General features: G+C 53.4%; 1 protein-coding gene across 7 annotated transcripts in view; it reads right to left on the bottom strand.

Annotated features, from left to right (window-relative positions):
- CRTC1 (CREB regulated transcription coactivator 1) overlaps positions 1-3,612 on the bottom strand; it is an 85,376-nt gene extending 81,764 nt beyond the window's left edge. For 4 of the 7 annotated variants that reach the window (XM_088839205.1, XM_055428750.2, XM_088839206.1 and 1 more), the window contains exon 1: positions 3,434-3,610. In XM_088839205.1, the coding sequence (XP_088695331.1) occupies positions 3,434-3,559 (126 nt within the window). In that variant the 5' untranslated portion in view covers positions 3,560-3,610. Of the gene's footprint in view, positions 1-3,433 lie in introns of all 7 variants that reach the window. The other 3 variants (XM_055428751.2, XM_055428752.2, XM_088839209.1) reach the window with 2 other exon arrangements.
- Positions 3,613-15,776: the final 12,164 nt, after the last annotated feature.

The following is a 15,776-nucleotide window of genomic DNA, read 5'->3' as shown; positions in this document are numbered from 1 at the left end:
AGAAGACTGTGAGCAGACCAACGTCAACACGAGCGGTGCTGCTCGCCCAGGAGCGGACGGGCTGACCGGAGGGATTCCACTGAGAAGAGGACGCACCAGCTGCGCCACGCCCCACCCGTCTGCAGGTGCAGGGCAACTCCTGGTGTTGACCGCAGGTGGAGGCAGCACACAGGCTGCGGCCACGGGGGGTGGGCAGGAGGAGACCCTGCTCCAAGCAGGCTTGCTGACCTGCACCACACGCTGAAGCTGTACCGCGCGCCACAGGCAGTCGCGGGAACGGATGGGGAACCAGCTGGCCCAGCCCAGTGTCAGGAGCAGGCAAATGTCCGCCCACAGTGGGCGCAGAGTTTTGAACTATCTGCCCGGGTACATAGCTCACACCGCCCCCGCCCACACAGTGTTTCCTCCAAACCAAAGGCTTCTCGGCCTTGGCACTGCTGACAGCTGGGGCCTGATCACTGTCTGTGCATTGTGGGGTGCTGGGCGGCACCCCTGCTCTCGATCCACTAGACGCCAGGGGCAGCTCTCTGCCCCGTCAAGACAACCAGAAATGTCTCTGCCCAATGTCCCCTAGGACAGAACTGCCCCCAAAAGAGAGCATTGCCCTGTTTGCAAAAACCCAGTATAAGCTCACCTCTGCCCAGGGCCCACCTCCCCAACTGCCAATGTAAAGGAAGCCAACAGAGAGATGGGAAATGGTTACCGGGGGCCAAGGGAACTGCTGTCTGCAAATCTTAAAAAAGCTTTTCTAGGGACTTCCCGGATGGTCCAGTGGTCAAGAAGCCATCTTCCAATACAGGGGCTGAGAGTTCAATTTCTGGTCAGAGAACTAAGATCCCACGCGCCGTGGGGCAGCTAAGTCCGCACATGGCAACTGGAGAGACCTCGGGCCCCAACAAGCCCCCAGCGCAGCCAAAATAGATAAACTTATATTTGAGAGTTTCAACCAATAAATGGATAAACAAATGTGGTCTGTCCACACCCAGGAATATTACTCAGCCATAAAAAAGAAAGAGGGGGATGTGGCAGCCCACTCCAGTATTCTTGCCTAGAGAATCCCACGGACAGAGGAGCCTGGCGGGCTATGGTCCATGGGGTCACACAGGGTCAGACACAACTGAAGCAACTTAGCACATAAAAAGGAAAGAAGTTTCCTGATACATGCTAAAATGTGGATGAACCTCAAAAACATTACACTGAGTGAAAGAAACCACACACAAAAGGCCACGTTTTGGATGATTCCATTTATATGAAACGTCCAGAATAGGTAAATCCACAAAAACAGAAAAGTTGGTGGCTGCCAGGGGGCTGGGGGAGCAGCAAACAAAAAGTGATTGTTAATGGGTGAGGAGCTTCTTACGGGAGTGATGATAACGTTCTGGAATTAGCAGTGATGAAGGCACAACCCTGTAAATATACTAAAAACCACTGAACTATACAGTTTAAATAAGTGCATTATATGATACACAAACTATATCTTGAAAAAGCTGTTATTTTAAAGAAATGTTTTCAACAATAATTCACTTCCAACCTCATAACTGAAACCCAAAGACTGCCACAAATCAGTGTGACCCCTTCTTCCTGTCATACCACATACACTGGACACCTACTGCGCACTAGGACATGCTGCATGCTGGAGACAAGATGAAGTGGACGCTCGTGTCCTTAGAAATCCTGACGTATGGAGGACACTCAGGTTGCACACTGTCATTCATTCATTCACCAGTCACATCCTGGAGCAGGGACAGGCAGGACCTGCCCAACAGTGAGCACCCAACTGATATGTGCTGAACAAATGCATAGAAATGGAGATACACATTCCAGTCTTAAGGTCGTGATCACAAAGAGAAACAAGCAACTTATTAAAAAAAATAATATCACCCCAAAATCCCACCCGAGGAATCAGAGACTGAGGCTCACATCACAAAGGTACAGTGGGTCTGCCTAGGAGAGTCAAATGTTAGTTGCTCAGCCGGGTCAAACTCTCTCTAACCCCATGGACTGTAGCCTGCCAGGCTCCTCAGTCCATGAGATTCTCCAGGCAAGAACACTGGAGTGTAAAAAATAATAATAATAATAAAAGAATACTGGAGTGGATAGTCATTCCCTTCACGGGATCTTCCCGACCCGGGAATCGAACCCAGGTCTCCTGTATTGCAGGCGGATTCTTTACCATCTGAGGCCCCAGAGAAGCCCAAGGACAATCAACTCAGGTGCCAAATCCAGAAACCAGTGAAGCAGGTGTCTGCAGCTCCCACTCAACCCCTCCCCAAGGCCCTAGCGTGCAGCATGGAGGTCCCATCCCTCTGCAAGATCAAAGAAGAGATTTACTACCACCTGTGCAAAGCATGCTCCCCTCCCTCAACCACAAGGAAGGGCTTGCAAGACATATTCCACAAAGGAGGACACCGAGACCCAAAGAGTCTGGCACTTAACGGTGGTCGCCAGAGAGCTGGGGCCCAGAGGAGAGCCAGGTCCCAAGCCCAGCCACGACCAAGCCCCTGCTCCAGGTGAGGCTGGCAGGTCATCTGGCCTGCCCCTACACACCAAATGCACCGGCCATCTGAGGAAGAACTGTCCCTCCGCCCTGGTCCTGAGGGGCCAGGGGCCATCTGTGGCCAGCTGTCCCCTGTCCTTGTGGGAGGAACAACACCTGGTCCCCACCATATGGGCTGCGTGGGGAAGGGGCAGCTGTCGCCACTCCAAGCTCCAAGACTGAGCCCAATCTGCCTCCCTGACCCCACTCAGGCCCCCACATGGGAGGCGCCAGACCTTTCCCTCAGATTTCCAAAAGGAAGAAACACCTATGCCACATCAGGTCTGCAAGTAGGGGCACCTGTCCTTCCCCCAACACTCAGGGAGTGAGTGCACAGATGACAATGACACAGAGACACCTGTCCTTTCAGGCAGCAAGGGTGTGGGGGCAGCTGTCCCCTTCAGGCACCAATGAAATAGGAGCACCGACCCCAGCTTCCCAGGCAGCAATGATGCTGGCAAGCAGCACCCAGTTCAAGCACCTCAGCATCCCTCCCCTAGGGAGCAGTGACAGAAAAGGACCCACCAGGCAGCAATGTGGGGACACCTTCCCCCCTCAGGTAACCGTGATGTAGTGGCACCTGCTCCCTCCAGCTAGTAACGACGCGGAGGCTCCTGCTCATACAGGTAACCGTGAGGTAGTGGCACCTGTCCCCCACTTCGGGCAGCAGTGATGGAGAGACACCTGTGCCCCTTCAGGTACCGACGCTGCGGGGGCACCTGTCCCCGCCCACGGCGCCCGGGGCGTGGGGACACCTGTCTCCCGGGGCCGGGCCAAGCCCCGCCCCCGCCGAGCGCCCCGCCCCCGCCGCGCGCCCCCCGCCCCGTGCACGCGCGGGACACGCGCCCCCTCCCTCCCTCTCCGGCCCAGAGGGGTCGGCGAGGGAAGCCCCCTTACCCGCGCGGCCCGCGTCAGGCTCAGGTCCTTCATGACCTCCTCGAAAGCCGCTGTCTCCTCCGCTTGCTTTTGGTTGTGCAGCGCGATCTTCTCGCTGAATTTCCGCGGATTGTTCGAAGTCGCCATCTTCTCGCCGCCGCCTCCTCCTCCTCCTCCTCCTCCACCTCCTCGCCCCCCCACTCGCCGGTGCCACCACGCAAGCGCCGACCAGACCCGCGGGCGGCGGGCAGTGCGCAGGCGCGTCGGCCGGCGCGAGAGCGGCGCGTGCGCACAGGAGAGGCGCGCGACGCGGGGGTGATGGCGCATGCGCGCGCTTCGGCGGCAAGCTCAGAGGCCAGAAGGCGAGGTGGGAGAGGGAGGGCGAGGACTTCGGCGCAGGCGCAGTGAACCGTCTCCTGGCCCGCTGGACAGCGGCTGTCTGGCTGTTGGCCATGGTCCGGGAGCGGACTGGCGCTCCCGAGAGAGTGACTCCTCGCGGCAGATCCTTCCAGGTCACCAGGTTGGAGCAAGCACCCACTCCAAGGACAGGTAGCTCTCGAGGCTGAGCCTCGGCTCGGACCAGTTCAGCTCAGACACCAGTTCAGGGCATTGCTCATCCATGCATGCGTTCATTCATTTATTGAACGCCTATGTATGCCAGGCATATTGGGGAAACGTCATGAGCAAGGACGTCGTGGTCCCTGCCCTCATAGGGTGCAGAGTCGAGGAGAGTGGAACAAAACCCACCAATAAGTGACCCAAAAACTTTTCAGATGGAGAGAAATGTGATGTGGAAAATAAAACTAGTACTGGGTAAAGAGGAGAGTGCGCTTCCCTTGTGGCTCAGCTGCTAAAGAATCCATCTGCAAAGCGGGAAACCTGGGTTCGATCTCTGGATTGGGAAGATCCCCTGTAAAAGGGAAAGGCTACCCACTCCAGTATTCTGGCCTGGAGAACTCCATGGACTGTATAGTCCATGGGGTGCAAAGAGTCGGACGTGACTGAGCCACTTTCAGTTAGAGGAGAATGTTAGGAAAGGAGGCTCCTGTGGCCACCATGGTTTGGGGGTGTGTGATCAGTCCCCAGCCCCAAATCCCAATGTCATCCTTAACACCTTTATTTCCCTATTCCTATGCCCTCTCCAGTCCTTATTCTCTGGATCCTTAAGCTCGGAAAACGAACTACAGAGCTTCAGTAGTTTTCTCCAGTTCAGTTTTACTCAAGGAAGTCCAGCTTTTTCATCGGGTGCTAAAGGACAGGTCCAGAAACCCCACCCAGACTCAGCAGTGAAAGTAGAGCAGAGTCTCCCCAATGACCTGGGGGTTGGGGGAGAACTAGGAGGGGGGGACTCTGACACCTAGTTGTTCCTACCCAAGCAGAGGGACCAAAACCACCAATGTCGAAAGTTTATATTCAGGAGACTCTAGGGATTTCAGGGTAAGGGCAGGGCAGAAATCAGGAGGGGCAGCCAGGGGAATCTGGGGTACCTGTAATTCCATAACAAGCACACTTTTTATCAGGGCGAGGGATAGCTGGAGGGGACACTGATGGAAATCATAGTGGGACACCAACGTTTTCCAAACATGCTTTTATTTACATCTGGTAACAGTTTAATAATAAGGGCTTCCCTGGTGGCTCAGAGGTTAAAGCGTCTGCCTCCAATGCGGGAGACCCGGGTACGATCCCTGGGTCGGGAAGATCCCCTGGAGAAGGAAATGGTAACCCACTCCAGTATTCTTGCCTGGAGAATCCCATGGACGGAGAAGCCTGGTAGACTACAGTGCACGGGGTCGCAAAGAGTCGGACACGACTGAGCGACAGAATGGAACGGAACAGTTTAATTAAATGTCCACATTAAATACATACACATTTTAATTTGGAATGTTCTGGGAACTGCCATTTCATACTGTTAATGGGGTTCTCAAGGCAAAAATACTGAAGTGGTTTGCCATTCCCTTCTCCAGTGGACCACATTTTGTCAGAACTCTCCACCATGACCCGTCCGTCTTGGGTGGCCCGACATGGCGTGGCTTATAGTTTCATTGAGTTAGACAAGGCTGTGGTCCATGTGATCAGCTTGGTTAGTTTTCTGTGACTGTGGTTTTCATTCTGTCCACCCTCTGACAAGGATAAGAAGCTTATGGAAGCTTCCTGATGGGAGAGACTGACTGGGGGGGGTCGAAACTGAGTCTTTTTCTAATGGGCGGGGCCATGGTCAGTAAATCTTTAATCCAGTTTTCTCTTGAAAACGGGGCTGTGTTCCCTCCCTGTTGGCTGACCTGAGACCACACTACGGTGGAGGTGATGAAGATAGTGGTGACCTCCTTCAGAAGGTCTCATGCACTGCTGCACTCAGTGTCCCGAACCCTGCAGCAGGCCACTGCCAACCCACGCCTCCACAGGAGACTCCTGGACACCCATGGGCAAGTCTGGGTGTCTCTTGTGGGGTCCCTGCTCCTTTCTCCTGGGTCCTGGTGTGCACAAGCTTTTGTTTGTGCCCTCCAAGGGTCTGTTTCCCCAGTCCTGTGTAAGTTCTATGGACAAATCCCACTGCCCTCCAAAGTCAAATTCTCTGGGAGTTCTTAGTCCCTTTGCCAGATCACCAGGTTGAGACCTCTGTTGTGGGTCCTGGAACTTTCTTAACAGTGCAAGAATTTCTTTGGTATAATTGTTCTGCAGTTTGTGGGTCATCTGCTTGGTGGCTCCTTGGTGGGGTTAATGGCGACCTCCTCCAAGAGGGCTTATGCCACACGCTGTGTGACCAGGTCTGCTGCAGCCAGAGCCCCTGCCCCTGCGGCGGGCCGCTGCTGACCTATAATTCCACAGGAGACTGAAGCACAGGTCTGGCTCAGTCTCTGTGGGGTGTCTGGGACCTGGTGCTCGCAAGCTTTTGTTTGAGCCCTCGGAGCATCTCTGGCTGGTATGGGGTTTGACTCTAAACGCAACTTCGCCCCTCCCACCATCTTGCTGGGCCTCCTCCTTTGCCCGTGGACATGGGGGATCTTTTCAGTGTGATCCAACATGCTCCTCTCAGTGGTTGTTCAGCAGCAAGTTGTAATTTTGGAGTTCTAGCGGGAGGAAACGAGCACAGGTCCTTCTAAGAATTGACGCTCTTGAGCTGTGGTGCTGGAGAAGACTCTTGAGAGTCCCTTGGACTGCAAGGAGATCCAACCAGTCCATTCTAAAGGAGAGCGATCCTGGGTGTTCATTGGAAGGACTGATGCTAAAGCTGAAACTCTAATACTTTGGCCCCCTGATACGAAGAACTGACTCCTTGGAAAAGATCCTGATGCAGGTGAAGATTGAGGGCAAGAGGAGAAGGGGACAACAGAGGATGAGATGGTTGGATGGCATCACCGACTCAATGGACATGAATTTGAGCAAGTTCCAAGAGTTGGTGATGGACAGGGAAGCCTGGCATGCCGCAGTCCATGGGGTCACAAAGAGTTGGACACGACTGAGTGACTGAACTAGGGGCTGCCACTGCTCTGTTTTTAATATTTATTTTTATTTATTTGACTGCACCAGGTCTTCTTTGCAGCATGTAGGATCTAGTTCTCTGACCAAGGATCGAACCCAGGTCCCCTGCATTGGAAGCTCAATGTCTTATACAGTGGACCACCAGGCAAGTTCCCACTGCTCTTTTTATCCTTCTTGTTCATATTGTTTTGAGCACTTTCTTGGACTTCTGGCCTTTTTGCCTACCAAGTGTCTGCCCCCTATCTGGGGTATTGACAACCAACTGCCCTTCACTTCCTAAGTTTCAGTCTCTGATTTGTGGTAGTGTTGGTCTCATGACTCACTCTCCCGACAAAGTCTCCCCCTAAAATTGAAAGTCTTGGCCCATCATCAGAGCCACTGCTCTGACCATCATGATTGGATGAGGGCAGGCACGTGACCCAGTTTGCTCAGTGAGATACAAGTATGGAATTTTTGTCTGAAGCATGGGAAAGAGAAGCACTATCTTTGCTTGGGTAGCTGATCTGAAGGATAACACAGACCTCTGGGCTTCCCTGGTGGCTCAGACGGTAAAGAATCCGCCTGCAATGCGGGAGACCTGGGTTCTATCCCTGAGTTGGGAAGATCCCCTGGAGGAGGGAATGGCTACCCATTCCAGTATCCTGGCCTGGAGAATTCCATGGACTGTATAGTCCATAGGGTTGCAAACAGTCGGACACGACTGAGTGACTTTCACTTTCACTGCAGAGCCAGAGGTCACCACTTGAAGAGAGGAGGCCTGGGGATTTCCCTGGTGGTCTGGAGGTTAGGATTGCATGCTTGCACTTGAACAGCCTGGGTTCGAGCGCTGGTTAGGGAACTATCCTCCAAGCAGCACACCCCAAGTACAAACAAAAGAAAAAGAGAGAGGGAGGGAGGGAGGGGCTTCCCTGGTGGCTCAGTGGTAAAGGATCTGCCTGCCAGTGCAGGAGACATGGGTCTGATCCCTGGTCCTAGAAGATGCCACATGCCACAGGGCAACTAAGCTCATGCACCACAACTCTTGAGCCTATGCTCTCGAGCCCGAGCTCCGCAACAAGAGAAGCCATTGCAGAGAAGCCTGCACACTGCAACAAAGAGTATCCCCCGTTCACCGCAACTAGACAAAAGGCCTGCACAGCAATGAGGGCCCATCAGAGCCAAAAGGAAATAAATAAATAAAACAGAAAAATAGAGAAAGAGGGAGGCGACCTAAGAGTGAACCCACACAGAAGCAAACAGGACCAGAGGTAGAGATACTGTCTGAATTCCTGCATCTAGCCATTCCTGAAGCTAGACACTCCTGCCTTTTCAGTTATAATTCTCTCTCTTTTTTTTTTAGGCTGCACTGGGTCTTCATTGTTGACCACAGGTTCTTTATTGTGGTGCACAGCCGCCAAAGCATGCAGGCTCAGTAGTTGTGACATAAGGGCTCATTTGCTCCACAGCATGTGGGATCTTAGTTCCCTGACCAGGGATCAAACCCAATCCCCTGAATTGGAAGGCGGATTCTTAACCGCTGAGCTATCAGTCCCCATTCTCTTATACTGGAGTCGATTTGAAATCCATCTTCTCTCCATAGCACTGAGACTGGAGCTTCTGGGAGTCAGATAAGGGGCTGGGCATTCTGTTTATGTGACTTCGAGTTCCTGCCACCATCTTGTAAGATTGGAGAGGAAATAGCGACAGAGAGCAGGGACAGCAGCTGCCTATGGCAAGTTAAGTGCCAGACCAGGACTGGAACTCAGACCTGACAGCAGAGATCAGCTTCCTTCTCTACACCGGGTTTTGTAAGGTTTAAATGAGGTTAACATGTGTCAAGTGCCTGGCTCATAATAAGTGTTCAAAAAATGCTGGTTACCCTGATCACTTACATATGGCTGCATTAAGCCTGTTTCTGCACAGAAAGATGCAAGAGAAAAGATTTGGGGGGTAACAGCAGCCACAGCAAGGGACCATGCCTACAGGGCAGAGGTGAGGGGCCTGTGCGTGCCCTCCTCACCCCCATTTACCCCACACCCCGGCAGTAACTTGATCCATCTGAAACCCTAGTGATGAGTCAGAGGGAGCCACAAGGCTGCCTATTGCGCAATGGCCGGACAGTGACCCAAGCCCTCCTCCTACTCCACTGACCCCCAGCCCCGAGGAGGGTGAGGCCAGGGTGTCTGGTGACCCAGGCAGAACCCAGCCCTGACATTTTCACTTTCTCCCTTCATCAAAGGCAGTTTCCACCACGCAGTGTGGCCCGGGCAGGACTTCTGGAGCAGCTCACAGTTTTTGTAAAGTGGGGTGGATCTCATGCTCCATATGTCATTCAAGGGAAAAAAAAAAATCCACCCTCTTCCCAATGGCCCACAGGGTCCTTGCACACCCTGGTCCCTCACTCCAGCCACCCCAGCTTCTGTGCTGTTCCACCTCCAGATCTTTGCATGCGCAGTTGCCTCTGCCCACACTGCTCTCTCCTGGATCCTTTCATGGCTGGCACCTTCTCATCTTTCAGGGCTCTCCTCTGACAGACCCTCCCCGAGGGCCCTATCTACAGCTTACCCTCGGATGTGTGTCTCACGACCCAGGAACATATCTTTCTCTGAAGGCAGCTATGTCTTAGGGTACTGTCTGCTCCCCTATATACTGAGCAGAAATTGGAAGCTAAAAGCATGTTCACCCAGCTAATACGCTCCAAGGCTTGAATTTCCTGTGGGACACAGAAAGAACACAGACACACCCAATTCACTGCTCCTAAAGCTTGTTCTTTGTGGATGGCTCTGAGCACTTTAGGCTGCATTTTATATTCATCTGTGTTCATTCTGTTTCCTTGGATCCCCAGGGCTAACACAAAACTAGACAGAGAGAGGGAATGAGGAAGTGTTTGTCGAATGATTCATTTTCTGACTAGGAAACTCCTATCTGTCCCTCAAAACCCACCTCAAATGTCCCCTCCTCCAGAAAGCCATTCCTGACCCCAAAGCAGACCTGTTCCTTCCTCTAGACTCACACAGCCATGGATCCTCCTCCCAAAGGGATTAGGAGTATCCCATTCTCAAGTAGCTCCACTTGAGGTATGGAACACATCTGAATGTAAGCTCAGAGGCAAGTCAATAAGCTACTTCTTGCTGCCTCCGGGAAACGGTTTTCTCTCCTATGCTCCATAACTCTGCCTGGCTACCTTTCTTCTCTGCCAGAGTCCTCTCCCACCGTTCCCTTTCTCATGTTCCCCATCCAGCTGTGCTGATCCTGCCTCAGGGCCTTTGCAAAGGCTGTCTTCCTGCCCAGAATGCCCTTTCCCCTGCATCCACACCGCAGCATCCCTCAAAATACAGCTTGTAAACACAAGCTGAATTAAAACCTAAGCTCCTGAGCATTTCTGTGTGGCCTAAGCCCTTGCCAATGCAACTGTGTGACAACGGGCAGGTGACTTCACCTCTCTGAGCCTCACGGTCCTCCCATGTGAAATGTGGATCATTGCGCTCCTCAGAAACCAAGCAGGACCCTGTGGGGCTGCTGTGCACAAAAGTCTTTCTGTGACCCCCATTTGTTTGATTACAGGAAATAGGCTTCATTCAGTCTGCATGACCTGCCCTGAGTTCCAACAGGCAGATTCAAGCACGTGTTCATTAGGAAAGGGAGGGGATGCAAGGCAAGGGAGAAACAGTCAAGAGAAACAATTGTGCAGGGACTTTCCTGGTGGTCCAGATTAAGAGACTGCTCAGAGTGGGTTCAATCCCTGGTTGGGAAACTAAGATCCTGTATGCAGTGTGACACCACCAAAAAGTGTGGGGAGAAAACAGTACAGTCTTGGGGCAAGGTCCTGGTTCCCATGAAGGGGTACACACAACCATATGTTTGAGCCGTTTTTTTTATTTGTCTGTTTTTGCTGCAATGTCATATGGCAGAAGAGGTAAGGGAGCTCTCTCGGGTCTCTCTTTTTCCTTCTTTCTTTATTTGCAGCACGCAGGGGCTACTCTTCCCTGCGGTGGTTTCTCTAGCTGCAGGCTCACCGGCTCAGTAGCTGTGGTGCACGGGCTTAGCTGCTTCACAGCATGTGGGATTCTCCCCGACCAGGGATTGAACCTATGTCCCCTGCATCGGCAGGCAGATTCCTAACCACTGGACCACCACAGAAGTCCCTCTTTTGACCTGTTTTGCAGATACTGAAACCCCTTCCAGGTGGGAGAAGCTAACAGTGGATGGTGGTATGCTGCCCTCGAGCCTGCAGACCCCAGGCCAGCTGGAACCTGAAGGTTGATGGTGCTGACCCCCACTCACCTCACGACCAACCCCTCAGAAGAACATCCACGAGCTGATCATGCCCTCTTTGAACCGTTACTGTAGGACTTCTCACTATCCTCTCTAAGTGGGGACATGTAGATTTTCAAGGCAGGAGCCCACTGTGTCCCCCTTTGCCTGGCAAAGTAATAAAGCTCTCCTTTTCTCCTTCACCTAAAACTCTGCCTTGGAGATTCAGTTCAGCACTGGAGATAGAGAAGCTGAGCTTTCGGCATCAAGAGTAAGTTCTCGGGAAGATGAAATAGACAACGCACGTAAAGCACTTACCCGGTGCCCGCTTCCTTGCAAGCATTCAGTCACTGTTAGGGAAGCAAAACCCTACCTCGAGATGTTCGTTTTCACGGCTTGCTCTTCTGCACTGCCTTATATGGAATCTTAGTCAATCTGGGGTACCCACATTGCTGAAGGTGAACTCAGGCCATTTGGAGCGGGAAGGCCAAGGGGAAAACCATCCAGGGCCCGTCTCTGACTTCCAAACCGGGCCCTCCTCAGACGGTTTTGAAAAGCAAAGCAGGAGCCAGGTTTGATTATGAAGTGAAGGGGAAGAACGCGATGGGAAGTCAGAAACATCAGACATGAAGCTCGGTCCTTACGCGATTGAATAAGAGGTTAGATGAGGACCCAGGCCTCTTGGCTTCCCACCCCAGGCTGAGTGAGGGGTGGAAGGTAAGGCAGGATGGGCTGCTGAGAAGGCTAGAGTTGGGGAGAGGCAGGGACCCAGGGGGATGGCTCTAGGGCATGGTAGGGCAGGAGGAGAGCTAGCAGTTCAGTCCCTGCTGTAACCACCATGCTGAAGGGATATCTGGGGCAATGACCCCACAATGCCCTGAGGCTGGGGTGAGCTCCGGCTGAACTCCACACACAGAGCGTCCCCTCCACTTTCCAGAAGCTCAGGACACTCACAGCCCCAATCTACTCAACAGTAAAAGAGGAGGGTTCCCCACCTTCTCAGGGATAGTGTCTGCAGAAGAGATACAGCTGACTTTTCTTTCTGGTGGCCCAGCATCTGGAGGCTGGGAAGTCTCCATCATGGGAATTTGGTCCCCCACTGACAAGAGAGGCTCCAAGCCAATGGCTGTTGTTCAGTCGCTCAGTCGTTTCCAACTCTGCAACCCGGAGGACTGCAGCACGCCAGGTTTCCCTGTCCTTCACTATCTCCCTGAGTTTGCTCAAATTTATATCCATTGAGTTGGTGATGCCATCCAACTATCTCTCCTCTGTCACCCCCTTCTCCTCCTGCCCTCAATCTTTCCTAGCATCAGGGTTTTCCCAATGAGTCAGCTCTTCCCATCAGGTGGCCAAAATATTGGAGCTTCAGCTTCAGCATTAGTCCTTCCAATGAATATTCAGGGTTGATTTCCTTTAGGATTGACTGGTTTAATCTCCTTGCTGTCCAAGGGACTCTCATGAGTCTTCTCCAGAACCACAGTTTGAAAGCACCATAGAATTGCAAAGAATGTTTAAGTCAATGGTACGATCAAATGACAGGCCTCCGCTTCCCATTTGTTTCTATGTTCTGCTGCCCTGTGCCACACCACTGTGCATTCCTCCTGCACAAGGTGGGGGATATTTCTCCAACCCTGATTTTGACCTTGGCCACATTATTTGCTTTGGCCAAAGGAATATGGGTAGAAGTGATAGCACAAGAGTTCTGAATTTGGGTCTTAGGAGGCCTCACCTGATCCCACTTGTCCTCTGGCACCACTGCAGGAGGAGAACATAGGTTAACAAGCTGTTGGTCCCAGAAGGATGCAAGGCAGGTGGAGTTGAGCATCCCGGTTACTCCACAGTCTTGCACTTGGGAGCAGAGCTGCCCAGCCAAGGGGAGCCCAGAAGAGACACCCTGACCTCAAGCTGAGTCACGGATACGTGAGAAAACATCTCTGCGCCACTGCGAGTTGCGCTTGCTCGTTACTCAGCAGCAGTAGCTGACTAACACGCTGATGTAGTAACTTTCCCTACCCCCGGGCAGCTAATGCATTGCAACAGGACATGGGCTGGGCCAACAGCATGTTTCCAAGTGATGGAAAGAAACAGCATTGGGGCAGGGGCATCTGGTTTCCAGGGGCAGCTATGGCAGAGTGCCAGTGGCAGTGCCATTTGAGGCATCTGGATCCTGTGGTGGTGGGAGGAATGACCTCACCAACCAGTTTCCTGGCATGATTTCAGCTGAGCACCCTCACCTTCTTGATTTCTACCATTTTCTGAGCCTGGTTTTCCAGCCTTCCTGCCACTTTTGTGAGGAACTGAACACATTCCAATGCACGTTCTTGCTATTTAAATTGGCCAGTGTTTTGTTACTTGCAAATTAAAACCTTGACTTACATAAGATGGGGAAACCCCAGCATCTGTTACACTTATAATTTTGGAACTGTTTGAATTACAATTATCAGAATATCTGACCACTAGTATCTTAAGCAACACAGACACTGTGATTTCTCATAAAAAGAAGTCTGGAGGTTAGAGGTTCGAGGGTGGGACTGGTGCCCCCATGATTTCAGGGTTCTGGGAGGCAGCATTTCCGTGTGTGTCTTAACTTGCTCCTCATGGCCACAAGATGGCTGCAGAAGCTCCTGGCCTTGTGTCCTTGTAGGAAATAATAAGGGAGGGAGGGGGGCAATAGCACTTCTCCTGTGTCCAGAAACCCCCACCCCAGACTTCTCCTTAAAACTTGCTGGCCAGAACTGGGAAATGTGCCCAGATTGACAACAACCCCCACAAAAGACGTTGCCAAGAATGGCTCAGCCAAATCCTAAATTAACCCCTGAGGCTGAGCACCAAATCGTGGCTCTATTGGTGAGGGGGGTGAAATGGCCACTAGGATGGCAACAAGCACGGGTCAGTCACAAGAACTAAGCTGGGGCCTTTGTTGTGGGCAGCAGCATGGTTTCGTGGCCCTCTTGCCCCTAGGGTCTGTAGGCCCATCCTGCCCATGGATGCCGGAGCTGGTTAGGCTCTGCTCCTACCCCGCCACCCCCAAAGCTCTCATTTGTGCAACAAACGTTCAGGCTGTGCCTCTTGGGATACATGGCCAGGTGCCCCTAATAAAACCCGTGCGCCGAGGCTCCGCCATGAGAAGCAAACTCTCCGGGGCCCGTGAGAACAGAGGAGCTGGGGCTGCATTCTCAGAGATGAAGCCAGGGGCGGGTTTCCAAGCTAGCCAGGTCTGGGGCAGATTCCCACCTCACACGGCTCCCCCGAGGCCCCCTTGGCCCTCGCTCACTGTGAGGCCCCAGAAGTCACACTTGGCCTCCCTCTCTCGGGCCTCCATCCCACCGTCCCGGGAGAGGGCGTTTTCCCACAGCCCGAGCCCAGGTGCGGAGAGAGGCTCCTGCCGGCCGCATCCGGGGCCACGGCGGGGAAGCAGGACATCTGGAAGCCGAGGGGATCTCCACACACTCAGTCCCTACGTGCCCAAGCTGCCCTGGGCAAAAGGCGAAGGAGGTGATGGGGTGACGGGCTCCAGACCTCTGCACGGTGCTGTGTGGAGGAGAGGCAGGCTGGTCCAGGAGCGTGGGTGTAACTGCCTGAGCGATCACATGGGTGCATAGCGCAAGCCGAGGAGCCAGGCTACCTGTGGGTGTGAGCGTGACCACGCGGATGAGCGTGTCAGACGCCTGCGTGCAGGTGTGTGTGTGAGGGTCTGCGTGCCTATGTGCGTGCATGCATATTCCGCCTCTCTCTGAAGGACGCAAATGTGCACAAGAGTGAAGACTCAAGCCAGTTTCTGCTAAATTAAAAACAGCTTTTTCGTGTTTAAAGTTTACAATACGAAAAATAATTTTCCTTTCTTTGGGGATGGGGGGGTCCGTGGGTGGGTGTGGGGAGGGAGGGGCAGGGGGCCCCCGGAACATTCCATGAACCAGCCCAGACGGTTATGCACAATCGACCCGGTTAGATACGGCAGCCCCCCACCCCACCCCCTGCTCCGTGCCGGCACCCCTGCCAGCTCACTGGGGACAAGATGTTCTAAGGTGTGAGCTGAGCTAGGGGGGACTTGCAGCTGGCAAAGGCTTCTCCCTGCCCCCCTGAAGGGGCTGTGCCTCTAGCAAGGAAGGGTTCTCTTTGGGGGAAGCTCAGGTTGGGGGGTGGGGATGAGAAAGGGCTGGAATGTTCTGGTAAATCCCCGAGGGCTGCTCTTTTCATTTCTACGCCGCTGGCAGTGTGGACTCATTACAGGTTCCCAATCAAGTTTCTATTTCAACCCTGTCCCCCCACCCCTACAGAGACTCAGCTGCACCCCTGGACCCTGACGGCCACGGCACAGGAGCACCAGACCTGTGGATACATTTTGAGGGTGATCCAGAAGCCAGCCCTTTCAGAAGGCTGTCGGAAAACTTCATTCTCAATGCAGCAGTGGGTTTGCAGCGAGGCCTGCTACAGGAGCTGGGACTAGGGGCAATTCACGGAGCTCCGGGGCCCACACGAAAGCGCGGTGACTACATCATTCCTTGAGGACCCGCCCCGCTTCTCTATCCCAGCCTCTGGGGAGAGGGCGCCTGGCTGCCCACCCTGGAGTCCTGCGCCTGAGCAGATGGAAACAGGGCCTGCCAGGAGCTCTGGGGCTGACAACAGGGGGCCGGGCCACCAGGCACAAGGA

The sequence above is a fragment of the Moschus berezovskii genome, chromosome 8 (genome assembly GCF_049115385.1).
Source record: "Moschus berezovskii isolate FMDL1 chromosome 8, NW_MosBer_1.0, whole genome shotgun sequence".
In the NCBI taxonomy this organism is placed as follows: Eukaryota; Metazoa; Chordata; class Mammalia; order Artiodactyla; family Moschidae; genus Moschus; species Moschus berezovskii.
The sequence above is the reverse complement of the archived record's forward strand: the minus strand, read 5'-3'. Positions and strand labels throughout refer to the sequence as shown.